The 15,717-nt window shown below is 35.6% G+C and overlaps 1 protein-coding gene across 2 annotated transcripts; it reads left to right on the top strand.

Moving 5' to 3' along the window:
* Positions 1-751: 751 nt before the first annotated feature.
* LOC143470432 (cobalamin trafficking protein CblD-like) lies at positions 752-13,766 on the top strand. 2 transcript variants are annotated; one of them, XM_076968567.1, is made up of 8 exons: positions 752-772; positions 3,301-3,457; positions 4,183-4,297; positions 6,135-6,225; positions 12,849-12,975; positions 13,065-13,195; positions 13,290-13,376; positions 13,463-13,766. In XM_076968567.1, exons 1-8 carry the CDS (start codon positions 767-769, stop codon positions 13,664-13,666), a joined length of 918 nt encoding a protein of 305 aa, XP_076824682.1. In that variant the 5' UTR covers positions 752-766; the 3' UTR covers positions 13,667-13,766. The 2 variants fall into 2 exon arrangements, with proteins under 2 accessions (XP_076824682.1, XP_076824681.1); XM_076968566.1 differs by having other exon boundaries at positions 4,180-4,297.
* The last annotated feature ends 1,951 nt before the right edge of the window (positions 13,767-15,717 follow it).

The following is a 15,717-nucleotide window of genomic DNA, read 5'->3' as shown; positions in this document are numbered from 1 at the left end:
TTTCTAAAACTACTATAATTCCCACGGATCGAAATTTTCATCTTCCGTGACTAAATTAAAGGAAAATTGTCCTTACTTCCGTAGATTAGTGTAGTTACTTCCACTTTTTCTGTTTTCCGCGGAATGGTCTTAACCAATCCGGATCAGTGTGGCGAAGCAAAAGTAACCTGAGCCAAGCTAGCAGACACTCTTTGCTGGTTCGACAAAGTTAAGCGAGCAGACATTTTCTATTTCTATTTTTATTTTTATTTTTTAAAAATCACTATAAACTTAAACTTCCGGAGGGGAACGATGTCCAAAATCGCAATCAAACATCGTAAAAAGTTAAAAATCACGAATTAGTGCCAGAAGACGCGCTCATACTTAAGATCTATAAGGGTTGGGGTTAAATTTCGATCTTTTTTCGACGTTTGACCGCGATTTTAGACATCCTTCCCCAATGGAACGATGTGCTCTTTAAAATAAAAAAAATGTCTGCCAGAAAGTGTTTGCTGGCTTGACTCAAGTGGTAAAGTAGGGTACCTTGCAACTGCAGACTACAAGCAGTAATGGGAGCCTGCAAGTTTTTTCCGGTTTTTATGCTCAGTAATCCTTTGTTAATTGTGCAAACCTTAGGCATACTCAGTGGGTTTCCGGGCGGACAAGCGGCAGTTAAAACGCGATAATCTGTTTGTAGGTTAGCCTCAGAGGCTATTATTTAACCTTAGTACATCACCTATACGTACTCGGGAAATCCGGACCTCCGATTTTACCTACTAGGCTACACATGCAGGTTATAGACCACCCTACCTACCCTTGATGTTTTGTTTAGTTTAATGCGAAAACCTTTTCAGCAGCTTTTATTGTTTTAGTACTGCATGTATTCATTTGTCGACGCAAATGCCATACAAGAAATTGGCATCGCCAATTTTCAGGCGCAGATTTGACGTTTTACCCTATATTCTTTATTATAAGTAGGCTATTACGTAATTTACGTTGCCGCGGTGCAAATTACATTAAATTGATTAGCGCGTTTATGTGATTGTGGTGCATTGAAAGCAAACTTTCCCAAAAGGGAAAATAAAAATACTACCATAATGCTATACTGCTATAAAAGAAAATATGGTAACTGCAAGCATGAAATCCATCACTGTGCACATCAAACTTTTTTCACGCAAATTTATAATAAATAAACAAATATAAGTTGCTTGTTTAAATGCCAATATGTAAAAATAAACAAAGAATTATGGTTTCAGTACATTCTCCCACTGAAAAATACGGCAGTTTTCAATGAGAAATCATGCGAGCAAAGATGCGAATTTTGGCTTGAAGGCGTTATTGGAGACTTGGCATAAACTGAAGCATCAATTTTTGTATATTTCAGTTATGTAATATAAAAATGTCATTCAAACAACCAGATTTCCTTTGTTTATTAGAAATCGGCATGAGGTTAAAAAAATTCTGTGTGCATGGTGATCAATCTCCTGTGTGCAGATGCCACACTTTCCATTATAGATTACGCCAAAATTTGCGTCTTTGCATGCACAATTTCTTGTTGAAAACTGTCTTACTTTCCAGTTGGAGTAAACGTCAATTAGGATAGTGTGGGAATTGAAGTGTATGCTAATTTTCAACTAAAATTGACATACTAATTTTTATAGACCCTTATAAGTTACCGCTGCCATTTTTTGGGTGGCAAGATTTTTTTGATCGCTTGGCCTATTCTTAACAGTGGAAATTGTCGACCCACTTTGATTTTTTTAAAATTAAAAGCGTTCTGAGCATTGGTTTGTAAAGGTTTCGCCCAGGTGAGTAGCGTATGAATTAAACTGTGAGAAAAACACCTTTGTTGTTACGTCATCTCGACCTGAACAGACTCAATACCAAGACAATAACAGCAGATAATCCCGATTGGCATGACATCAACCGGAGACAGTAACACAAATCTGACCAACAAACGAAGAATGTCTTTTAATATTTGGCACGTTTGCAACATCTATGATTGATTTTGTACCTATTTTGATTAAGCCCCCGCTCTAAACAGTGCAACATTGGGAATGTGCTTGTTCTTTTCCTATGCAGTATGTCCAATTGTCTGCCTGACTTTTGTTATTTGGAACAACAATATGACCTTATCATATACCAAGCGTTTAATATAGCTTTAGCGCAACATTGAAATAAAAACAAACTTGTCCGAATTAGATGCAACCAAAACAAAGAATTGAGAAAACATCGCATATAGTTTTTCACACCAAGTAGGTTGAAAGGAATGTTAGTATCCTAAAACCATTATTTTAAAAATGTCACTTACAAACAGAATTTTAGCAATCACATGTTATTCGAAGAATAAATATTATAACCTAAAAAGCAGCAATCATTATGTTTGACAATTCAAGTTATGCTTAACTCTTATAACATCAAATCGAGACTGTAAAGTAAATATACTGACCCCCGAAAACTTTAAATAGTTTTATTTAGTAGTTGAAGCAACTATTTATTGCCTCAAAGTTGTTGCCAAAATTCCACATTTTGCCATCCAGTGATGTCACAATAAAATTGATGTTCAAGCTTTGGATTCAAGAATGGGTGCAGCTATAAAACCCTTTATATTGTAGCCAAGTGTAGGTAATGAGCAACTGATGGAGTTTAGCCTACTCCACGCATAGTAGTAGTGTCTGGTTTCAACAAATAAAATAAGCGAAGTTACCGAGTTTGTACAATGAGCACTTTTCTGGTTTAAGTTTTTGCCAAAATTCACTAAATTACGGCCAGTGTGCCAGACCTCGGTCCTCCTCACTGTACCACATTGTATATTGAGCTTATTGTATGGTAGCCTATGGAACAAAGTGGGAATTTGGCTCGACAGTTCTCATGCCTTCCTGCTCCTTTGTGAAAAATGTTTGGTGACGCCTGGGCTAAGGTATAGCCTAGCTAGAGACAAAAATGCCAAAAATAATTCTGAAAAACGTTTCGATCAGTATGCTCTTTCACCTATTAACTGCAGTTGTATTACCTATAGTCCTATACCAATACACGTATCATTATTACAATTATATCACTAATCACGCGTGGTACGAAAAGTTACATGGTGCCATAGTTCAGGAAATCCCTAACTTTTAATTGACCCGGCAAATCTAAAATATTCTAGATTAGCCACTGCTTTATGCTCTAACCGAAACTTGAGAAATCATTGCAGAGTTTAAATTGTGCAAAGACTTTCCTCAGTTCGAGTGTATAGATTGTGATATATACCACATCAAACCTACCTCTAACTTCTTGTACTCTGTTAATTTGTTTTTAATTTGCTGTATTTTTTGGTAGGTAATGGCTGTTGTAGTTTCATCCAAACTTATAACAAGATTTCTCTCTTACTACACGAATTTGCGTATTTTTCATTCTGCAACCATATCCGTTCGTAAATACTCAGAATTTGAAAGCAAAAGCGAAGCACCAGTTGATCCCTTGATTCAGGATGGTGGTGAGTTATTGCTTGGAATATAGTTTATAGGGTATGATGCATGTCTGGTTCAGATTACCATATATTTTAGTGCAGGGGTGTCTAACCTGTGGCTGGCTCGCCGAGTCCTTCCAAGTAGCCCGCTACATATGTTTTTTCAACAGTAACTCTTGATTAACTTATACTCCCTACCAAAATAAAAATGAAGGGAAATTGTTTTTTCAATCAGTTTTGTTGTCAATCAGTCTAATCGAAATAGAAACGACTGTACGGTTATGTCTTTTGACACGCTACCAATTATCACAATTTATCAGCGATTGATAGAAAAATTGTGGCATCACAGACAAATTCTATTTTATTTTAAACTTTTGTACGCGTGCCCTGATGAACCATGCATAGCTTATATTTTCTTATACCTTACAAGTTAGAGTTAAATTTCACTTCAACTAAGTGCAGCTTCACACGATACGACCACTATTGTACATTTTCATTTTCTTGCAGACACATGACCAAAATTAGGTTTGGTTTCCATGCAACTTCGAATTGTACAGCTTCACAAATAGTGCTTGCAAATTTCCTTTTTTTGTGTTAATTGAAGAGAAATTGCCATTGAAGTTTATTCGAAGAAGTTTGCATAGTACATGCACATGATTACCCATAATTATGTAAAGTTTAATTGTAGTAACATTGCAATTCCTACATTTTATAACTCACATAAAATTTAATCTGTTTTGTTGTTTTAGTAGATACCAGCACATGGCCTGATGAACTGATGGGTCCATTGAATCCGCGCAATAAACAATTTCCTTTGCCTGGAAATGTAGGGATTTCTTGCTTGAACACAACACATAGCAATACTAGGTCTGTTTAATTACCAGTAATTTTTATTAACTTCCAGCAGGATGTCTCGACTTAGATTTGAACCAAAATGTATGACATATGTAAAAATGTATTGACACATTAGCTAAAAATAAAATAGGACATGTTGCCCAATGTGTGTTTTATTTTTGAAATTTACAATCACAGTTAGTAAAATATCATTTTGTTTGTTCTGTACCAATTTGATGTTCAGACAAAGACCACCATATAACTGGCATGAAACTACTAATTGAACCACGCAAAACAACCATTGATCTATTGTTTCATAAAAATCCGTAAAAAAGTTTACGTAGCAATTTTTAAATAATACCTAATTATCATAAGCACACGTTGGTCCAGACCCTGGCACATTGGCCGCATGTGGTATTTTCACATTTTTTGTTATAATATTACCATATTTTCCAGTGCAAGATTTGCAGGTGTTATAATACACAGGTATATCTGTTATATTTGAAATGTATTGCAGGTCAATAATTGAACTATTGTGGGATAACAATGACTCTTTCTGGCTAACATCACATTGTTGTGTGACAACACAAAATGTGATGATTTTTGCTCTTTTTTGCAAACACACTTGCAAATAAGTAGAAAGTATCGAGACATGTGTTGGTTAACTCTGTCTTCATGGCAGTCTTGGATCACCCTGGGTTACCAATTATGGCATATGTACAGTCAGACGTCGTTGAATCGGATCACTTTGTTTCGTCACCAAATGTCAGTTTAGCAAGATATCCGATAATCGGAATCAAGGCAGTAATAAGGCGAAATCTTTCATAGTGAATGAAAGGAATGTAAATGAAGATGACGATCTGCTGTTCACAGTGTGATTGATGTGAGATAATGGCTATTTTTTGTACGTAGATAATTGGCTATTAATTTTGTCATCTATGACAAATGCACGAAAACAGCCAATCTTTTTCGCTCCACTCTTTGTACTCCGGTTTATCAGATTTTTTCTATTGCTTTAGCATATCTGTTCCGACACAGAAGTGTCGGGAGTTAGGCATAGCCATTTCTGGATTAAAGAGGTAAAATGCATGGGAAGAAATCCGTTCTCGGCAGTTTTGTGTCGGATAGTGATGATTCTGGTTTTGCGGAGTTTGCATTAACGAGGTCTGACTGTATGCTGGAACTCAATCTACCTTGTGTTTCTGCTTGAGACAACTTTTCCATTTCATCATCATCGAGTTTGGCGGTTATGTTAATGATTTAAGTGATTGCATCATCGGAGGGAATTTTGCCTGCAGGGATCCGCATCTTCTGTATGTCACTTTCAATAGCCTCAATCACTTCTGCCTTTGTTACCGCTATGTTCTCAAACATGCTCCGGGAATGATGCCTGTACATTCCCCGCAGTGTCTAGTAGTTTCACTCTTCCCAAAATTTAATGCCTCCATGATTAATTGCAGTGTCTTCGTATTCTTCAAACACACCCAATTAGTACACTTCATCTACGATTATGTGCAAAAATGGTGTAAAATTACATAAGTCTTAATGCTATAGTGTTTGTTGAAGTATTGTTTGTTAAAGAAATCTGACTTTCACATGCATCTAAATGTATGCAAACTAATAATGTGAGAACATTAATGGGAATTTCATTGGACTTCCTGCAACTAAGTTTTAGTCCGAAAAAACGTTTAAGTTAGACATTATTATCTCAAGTATAAGGCTTGGATATTGGTGTGAAAACACTTGCAAAACACAGGTTTCGCAAGGGTTAGAGTAGGAAAATCTACATTTTTTGAAGTTGGCTTGTCAACTACTAGACTTTATTGTTCTACCGATATTGTACTTCTCGTTAACAGTTTTTTTTTGGTAGCTCATATTGCAAGGCTGATGACATATTAGAAGAAAAATCAAGCACAGAACGCCAGCTGACAATCGTATCACAACTTATTGCTGAATCTGATGTGAGTTTCTAAACTAAAATGCATGGAAATATTGTAACATTAGATCAAATATTCAAATTGTATTCATTTTTTGCATATTTAATTTCTACATTATAGTCAGTTGGGGCAAAAAAAAACATAGGGGTACTTGGGGTAAAAAAGGACAACCCCCCCAACTCCCCCTAAGAATGATTTTTTTGAAAAAGCTTTGCATGGTTAGAAACATCATTTATTTGCATATTTTTTTAACATACAATACAGGCCCAGAGGTAAGTACTTTTCAGGAACTATGCAAATCACTAAATTGACCCAAAAACGGTCCAAAAAAACTTTTTTTGCTCTTTACTAAACTTTTTGTGGATTGAAAACGATGGTTGAAAATCACAATCTTTTTATGTGTATCTACATGATATTTTAGTATGATTGTACTCCAGTACTTCAATTTTGATTTCTGTTAACCTTTCATTCTATTCTATGTTGTCTTTTTTTACCCCATAATTACACAATGTGTTGGGGCAAAAAAAGACAGCTGTTTTTATTTTCCCTGTGCTTGTTTTTTTTTTACCCCATCTTTAATAACTTTTATTTTAAAACAATTTTGGTTGCTATAAGGCATTAAACTAACATTTTAATGTTTTACTTGCATTGTCTCAGTTTCCTGATCTCTAGTAAATACATTAAACCTAATGTACTGATGATTCATTTGAAATTAAGTTAAGCGAGTGAAATTAAGCGTGAAGTTTCACTCTCCAATCATTTTGTGTTGTTCTTTGTAGTTAATTGATTTATGTACCATTCCACTTTGTTGAACTCCTGCCAAGTAGCCATTCAAAAGCTTAACATTCTTGTAAGCATTACCAGTTTCAGAAGTCTCTGTTCAGTGTTAGTTTAACCAGTCCTGGTAGCATTGTGTTTCGTATACAAGCAAATAGGCAATTTCGTTGAGGAAAATAAAATGCTTTAACTTGACTTGCCCTTCATCAATATGATTAGCTCTGAGGTCGTGTCATTGAGCACTGAAGCGTCGCTTCAGACTAATTTCTGATTAGATATTGATCCTAATGTACTCGTATGTTTCAGGTGATAAATATATATCTTTAAATTAGAGTACTGAGTGAATGATAAACGAAAACATGGTGAGGAATTATGAAAAGAAAGTTAGGCATTATACCAAGGCAGGAATTGAAAAAGCAGTGGCCGAAGTACAGCAAGGCCAAAGCTTGAATAGTGTTGCTATAAAGTATGGTGTATCCAGGACGCTTTTAAAGAACCGTTTGAAAGATCAGGTTAAGAAGCAAGGAAGGAAGACAGTGTTTTCAATGCATGAAGAAGAGAAGATGGCATCAGCAGTTAAAAAGATGGCAGAAGCAGGATTTGGTCCAACTATTCAAGAACTGCAATCAATTGTGAAAGATTATGTTGAAGCAAATGACATTGCTACTCCTTTCAAGGATGGGTTACTGGATGGTTAATGAAACAAACATAAAAGCAGGCTTTAAAGCTACTGGCATTTTCCCTGTGAACAAAGAAAAGTATAAAATTTCTCGACTGGATAAATTCAAATTGGAGTTGTATAATAAATGGCAATCTAGTGGTTCTCCAAAAGAAGAAGAAGGCAATCCAATTTTGAAAAAAAACAGTCCACAGGAAACTGAATGGACAAGTAATGTGGAAGAAATGCCATCCACCTCATCAATCTGCAACATTCAAGCTGTTTCCGCACCATCAACGAGCACCACAGTACAATCACGGATCAGAACAACAAAGGACATCATCAATGAGTTGCAACTTCACGCTCCCGAAGGGATGAAGTATGAAGTACGGCTTGTGTCAAAAGATGAATCGGTTTCAATAGACAGTGTGTTAAAATCAAGGGGACGACAAACAAATGACAAGAAGAAAAAAAGAAAAAGAGTGAAGATGAATGGAAGCATTTTAACAAATGAAGAATTTAACGAGCAAGTTGAAAACTTTGAAGCAAATGAAACAATTACAAAAAAGAGAAAAGCTGGGAGAAGGAAAAGGAACGCAGACGAAGATGAAGAATTAGAAAGAAGGATGGAGCGAGAAATTCACAGACAAATGGATGAAGACATGAAGAGAGTAGATACAGAGGATGAGATGGTAGAAGAGTCTGACGATGAATCTGAAGAAATGAATAATGAAACAAGAGAAGACACAGTTATTGGAATGGAAGATGTAGAGGAAGAGAGAAGAGATGTAACTGAAGAAAGTGTAAATGAACAGAAGAAAGAAAAGAGAACAATTAAATTGGAAATAAACAAAAAGCAAGTTGGAAAGTACTTTGCAGTGTTTTGGGAGAAGCCAAAAACATATTATTGGGGAAAACTTCTAAAGATCTTCAGATACGAGGTTGATGGAAAAATTGAGCAAGTTGAATTTAAGTTTTTGCACAAGAAATCAACTTCAGAAGGTGCAGTGTATTGGGACTGGCCAACAAAGGAGGACATAGATATAGTCAACGTTGAAAATTGTTTTTGGGGTCCTTCAACCGCAGTGTTAACTTCTGTCGGACGTGCAAAATCATATTTTGGTTTTGCCGAGGAAGAGGAAGTGAAAGAAAAATTTGTGTTCCTAAGCAAATATGGACTTCATAATGCATAAACTTCTTTGTTTGTTTGAACAAGGTGTTACAGTTTCATCCTCATCTGTATATATTGCTATTTCTTCTGCTTTGTGTTGCTTTTAATAAACAAAATTTACTGTTGAAATTGATTGTTTTTTTTTACCCCGTGCATGGCTTTTATTGCCCCAAACACTGGGGAAAAAAAAACAACACAAAATATTTGATAAAAATAAAAAGAATAAACATAATGCTCCAATTTTTTGGACACATCAATGGAATATTAATATTGATCAATAGAGTGTAAAATTTGACTTTTTGGCCCATTTTTTAGTGAGAAAATCAAAAGTTTGTCAATTTTGCATTTTTTTGCCCCACTTGACTATATAATATTTTCTACAAATAATGTAAGACAAATTAAAGTGGCCATTTAAACTGAGATATTTTGCACCAACTGCAATAGAATGTGCCCGGTTGGCACGAGTACACAATCAGCATAATTGAAACAGTACCATATCGATACAGGACATAATGACCCTTTTCGAGTGTACACTGGGTGAGCATTTGGTATCACTTCCGTAATACATCATTAACTGCGGTTGATGCACTAGTCACTTTTTTCCTTTTAATTCAGCCATGTTAAATGATTGTCTTGTTCTTCCGTGATTGGTTTACAGCTTCCCATACTGTATGTCCAAGTCCAATGTAAGTATAAGCATACATTTGCAAAATTACCTTCATTAAAGCTTTTCTGTTTGTTCAGACAAATCTTAACTTAATAAAGAGTTCATATGAGTCATAAAAACCATGTCAGTTGCTGATGTAATAAACATTGGAATGACGTTGATCCTGTAAAGCAGGGGTTCTTAACTAGGGGGGCGTGAGTAAATTTTCAAGAGAACGCCAGCCCTAATGTGCTTTACAACATATTTGTTCTTCATTAATTTTGATATTAGTTATTGATAGTACAGAAACAAGCCGGAGGTTGAAGGAGAATTACGGTGTGCGCTGTCTGGGAATAAACCTTGCATTAAAGAGCTAGTTGCCAAGAAACATTGCAAGTGTCTCACTGATTTGTGATCAATGAATAAAACGCAATTGCAACATTGCTGTTTGTATTTATCTATAAGTGTAGGGGGGCTTGAAGCGGAGAACCATCGCTAAAGGGAGGCGCAGTACCGAAAAGGTTAAGAACCGCTGCTGTAAAGGCATTCTTGCACTAGTCCCAACCGATAGCAGGACTACTCTGTCTTTGTGCAGTGGCAAACAATGAACAAGTTATGTCGAGCACCTAAACTAAGTGAAAGAAAAGTTGCTGTACCAGCAAAGTGACTCCTTTAAGGTTGCATTTAGGGTTTGAAAACTGGGATCCCGGTTTCGGGAATTTCCAGGATTTAGTTACTACTTCAACTTCCCATTTCCTGGTTTTACTCACAAAAATTCTGGTTTCCCAAGTTAGCAAAAGTTATGTCAAAAATATATTGCAAATGGTCATAAATTTCAATCTTTGCAAGTCAACAAAATGTGCAATTGCAGTAGTGAACGGTATGATGACACAATGGTCTGTGTATCAAACTTGCTTGCTGTCAACAAGAACTGGATTAAACCAAAGATCGAAGAAATCTCATAGATCATAGAAAGAACGATAAAGTGAGTTGGCTAACAATAATTCTATTAATGACAGCCGTTTTGAAAGGCTTTAAGTTCATACTGAAAGTTCCACACAAATCCAGTCCAATATATTATAATGGAAGCCGAACAATGTGATAATGGAAGCCGAACAATAATCAAGCAGCTGGTCTGTATTTCATGGTAGGATTAGCTGAGATCTTGGGTGTGCAGACGCGCTAGCTCATGTTTGCAAATATTTAATCTTTCTCCAATGCATTTCTAGGCTAACGTGCACTTGCAGACTTGTTACACTTCGATGACTCCAAGCATGTTTCGCAGTGTTAGTCTATAGTATAGATAGCCTACTTATGACCTTTTCCCAGCTATGGTAAATGTCTTCACTACCAGTACATGTTTTGTGCAAAGCGTTGTAGTGATTAGACTTGCCTGCCACTTGATAATATTAAAAGAGTTATGACCAACTAACATCCCATTAGTAATTTCTCATGGTCGAATATATATATCAATACGCTGCGTAGATTTTGCATTTGTGATTCCAGTGGTAGTGTCAGGATTCCAGGATCCGACCAACATCAGTTGAGGCAGAACGAGTTTTTTCTGTAGCAGGACTGTTTACCATGAAAATTCATTCATGTCTAAGCAACAAATCTGTTAATGCTCCGAGTTTTCTGTGCAGTCATAAAATGAATAAAACAGCTTAGGTGTACTCCCATCCTGTTGGTTTTGCCATTTATCAGCTTTTTGTATGATTGTGTGTAAGTATAAAAATCCCGGTTTCTCCAGGGATTGAGTTAAATTTTTCCCGGCTCTGCGAAAATCTGGGAAATCAGAAACCCTAGTTACATTACTTCATGATAATCTAGTTGGCAACCTCAGGTGAAGCGTAGGGTTGCTCAACTTAAACGGACAATCTTACAGATCTGTGCTATGTTTAATGCCATTATCACACTGTACACCACTGCTTTTAAGATTAAATGAATATTAGTTCTTTTATTAAGAAGTATCTGTATAAAAATATGATATTATTTGCTAAAAATGCAGTTTTATAGGAATCCAATAAAGTTGAAAAATGCATTTGGTACTTAGCAACACTAACAACAATTGGACATTACAGTGGTATTAACTAAAGTCGGTGTTGCTCTTCTAATTAACCTTCTGCCTGGATTGGTGTGCAAAAATAGCTTTTGTTCTTCAACAACTTGTAGCAAGCTGGTCTTTTGTTAGTGATCACCGGTTAATATTACTATATATAAAATTACCGGTTAAATTGAGCTTTAGCAGACATAAGTTTCCTTCTTCAGGTGTACTGCGAAAGGCATTATTGCATACTATTACTGCATCGTCAGTGTTCTGTTTCACTACTCCCTCAACTGCATTATTAACCATTCAAATTTTCTTCATCGTATAAATACCATTCATATGTCTTGTTTCTCAACCAAAGAATCTGCATGTCTACAAGACTAAACAAAAACCAAGAATTTGGTTCAATATACTTGTTAAAAATTGTAACGAGTTTGTTATGATAGTAGACATTAATGGTTTGTGTAAAACTGGTATTTTTTACAGAATTCCTTTGGTTATGGTTAGTAGTTTAACAGCCATTGCCTTATTGTTTTCAGATAGTGTGGGTTATTAGTAACCAAAAACTGCAAACACTACGGACTTAATACATTATTGTATCATACATGATAGCAAATTGAATCATAGCGTGAACAAATTTCCAGTTATTTACCGTTGAATCACTATCGATGCTAGATTTGAGCCAAAACAGTATGGTACATAGATTAATGCCAAAAATAGATTGTTTTTTTCATACAGTACAATGAATTTTATTGATTTTTCATTTTCTTAATTTTTTTGTTTTCATGACCAGTTGTTTCTTTTTCATAAATTTCTTTTCAATCAGGTGTCTGAAAAGATTCGATAATCATGTGAATATGAAATCATTTGTTCATATTATTCAAGTAGTTAATGATGCTCCCAATATTTAACACTACTGTAATATATCGAAATATTGTATTTTTCGTGTTTTAGGCATGAAATGCATTTTTCAACGTTACTGGGTTACTATGCAGTGTAAAATGAAACTGCATTATTGTGCATACTACATTTTTTGCTTCTTGCGTGGGAAAAGCAGCAGAAACAGTAAGTGATGACAAATCTCAAATATGAACACCCCCAATACCAGCGTTTCCTCAAAACTCACCCAGTTGGCAGTAAAACAAGGAACTCGCTCTACGTTTATTTGATATCGTAGCTGGGCAGGTGCTTATCATGCAAATATAGTAAACACTTGCGCTATTTTAGCTTGAAGTGACATTTATGACGTCACAAGGTTTTCTGAATATGTCCATGGGAACATCAGTCATCTAATAATGGTTTTATTTACAATAATACTGCGTCTTAAATATCATGATCATTATTATAGTTTTTGGATGAAAACTGTGAGATGTCCAATGAAGAATATGATGTCGCAGACACAATAATTCGTGCTTACTTTAAAGAAGCTACTGTTGAGCTAGCAATGCAAGATTGTCCTAAGATTTTATATAAAGGTATTATACAAGACTTTTAAAAGAAACATTTAGCATTTTATGGTGTGGTATCACATTATCTTATATTATTTCAATCTCTTATCTTCTAGATTTTACTACACTTTTTCTTGATATGCCCAAATCAAATGTTACTGTGATTACTGTGACACAAAAAACTCAAAACGATATGACTGGATGGAGTCAAAGCGTTGAAATTGAGAGGGAAGCACTCTTAGACAATGTTTGTAAAATTATTTTTGTTATACGATATGAAAATATGAAGTATGATAATGTTTTATTTTTTCTGAGCTTAGCAACTTTTTTCTTATTTACAGTTCATTACTACTGCAACAGAAATCTGTCAACTACTTAAAGCAAATCAGTTTTGGTGTGACTTCATTGACCCTACATCTGGGCAAGCTGTACGTTGTGCTGTTATGTATGCTAATATTGATTAATTATTCAACATACGCTTGTTCTAACAATTAACTAAGTTTTACTCTTGTAGTATTTCGGCCCATACACAAACTCTGCACTCTTTGAAACTGATGACCGCTACGGCAATTTGGGATTTCAAATAGATGATTTAGGTTGCTGTAAAGTAATCACCCACAAAAAGTGGGGGTCTAAAGTATTTGTGGGAAGTATTGTGACCACCGCAAGCAAATGCCACCCTGTTATGAAACAACTTTTGAATTTAGTTAATAGATGAACTCTATTTTTGGATTTTTTTTTCTTTCAAGGCAAATGCAAAGCTTATGTTTATGATTGAATACTTGTTTGAAACAAATAAATCTTTTTGTTCAATGTGACCAACACATATTTATTACATCTGTGTTAGCTAGTGTCGCTTTCCAAAACTTATAAAATAACCTTGCAGTCGTTAAAGAGCGTGACAAAAAAATTTTCTTGTTAAACAGTCTTAATTTGCTAAACATGCAGCGAAAGTTCAGTTGATACAAATATCATTGTTTAATTAAGTGCTCACTTACAAAATACTTCACAGTGTTTACTACAGCATTCAGTTTGGTTCGTGTTGTTTATTCGATGCTATAGATTTAACGTAACCATATGTTTATTTTGGAGAGCTCGGTTTGCCATGTTTGTCTCGAGTATTTTATGTCAACTAAGATGTCTCTCAATATCCAGCTGTACTAAAATTTGCTGTTCACAACATAAATTTTTAAGAATTTTATGGCCTCATGCTTCATGCAACTTAAGGTTTACTGTAACTTTTATTTTTTTACTTAAATTACATTCTTATCCTTTTTACAAATTTCTGGGTTCACATTCATTATAATTACGTTTATTCAATTAAAGTTTGTTTCACCAATTATTCAATACGTCATCGTGAAGGGTAAGAAATTGTTTTAATATGAGCCAATAAAAAAGTGGAGCTCTCAATTTCTTTCGCAGAATCGCTCAAATTTCCGTCTCTTTACCATATTTGTAGTGTGTCGTGCTTGCGGCTGGCCGAGTAACATGTTATTTTAAGTAAAATTTGTTTAAATACCAAGAAAAAAGCTTTTTATTAAAACATTTTATACTGTACCTCATAATCAGAGGTGCAGTGCCATAGTTAAAATTGCTGGAGCTTTGTATGGCCTGACCAAGTCCTTATATTCCCCCAGTTTCGAAAGCCCCCCAAACCCTTAAATTTCTAATATATATAAAGATTTAAAAAAATTCTTTACCTTAATTACGGTACTTTCGAAAGTTAGCTTCATCCGTAGGAAGATGTCTAAACTTAGGGCTAAATCGTAAAGTAAAGAAATTGTATTTAATATTGGCGAATAAAAAAGCGGAAGCACTCGGCTCGATTTCTTCGCAGAATTGCTCAGAGCTACGGCCTATTTTATCATTGAGCGCATGATCATATCTCGTCGCGCAGATAGCGTATTAATAGTGGAGTAATTAAAGTTTATTATAATACCAACAGTTTACATTTTCTTGATATGTTTAATATTTTATTCTTAACAATTTACGTTATTTATCTGAATTTTATGCTCTACTATTTGTTTGGATTCATGTCGCTTTGCTTGGCGTTTTCGCACTGCAGTGCCGCATCGCGTTGCTTTTGTGTTGTTTTGGGTTCTATGATCTTGCTGGGATTCTGCAATGACGGTGGTGAAAACACTTTCTGATAATTTCGGCGTCATGACGAATTGATGAATACAGTGAATTCATGAATACAATTGGAAACAGTGTTTCCCAAGTAGTCCTATTTTCTTCGTTTCAGGCTTCTAACGCAGAAGTCGACTGCAGAGCACAGGAGTATGGCAGTTTTCGCCGAGATCTCGTTTCGGGGTGCAGCAGTAAAATTCTGGTGTGAAATTAATTGGGCCTAGCAGCCTGTCATCAATGTCAACTCCGACTGGTGGCTTAAGCCTATATCCGGTGTTTGTGTAGGCAATTTGCGGCTTTCCACAATCGAAAACGGAGAAAAGTTTAGTGTCTACTATTTTTAGAGATATCGCTTTTCTCCCGGCGCGCAATACCGTTTCAGCCAAAAAGTCTCAGGTGCTGTGCTCCTTCCATAGTCTGGCTTCTGGGAATACCCTTAAACCAGACTGCAGAGCATATTATCGGTTTTTGTGGAGACCTTGGGTGTGCAGTTGTTTGCAAAGAAGCAGTCTATAGGTCAGTGTGCATCGCAATTCGTGCCCCAAGCACGTCCGGCGTGTGTGGTTGACCAGGTGCGGGCTTTTATAATTGAAAACGGAGAAAAAGGAAATTGCTCTTCCGGCGTGCACTGTCATTTCG

This window comes from Clavelina lepadiformis, chromosome 9 (assembly GCF_947623445.1).
Source record: "Clavelina lepadiformis chromosome 9, kaClaLepa1.1, whole genome shotgun sequence".
Taxonomy (NCBI): domain Eukaryota; kingdom Metazoa; phylum Chordata; class Ascidiacea; order Aplousobranchia; family Clavelinidae; genus Clavelina; species Clavelina lepadiformis.
Note: the sequence above shows the minus strand (reverse complement) of the source record. Positions and strands in the feature narration are given on the sequence as shown.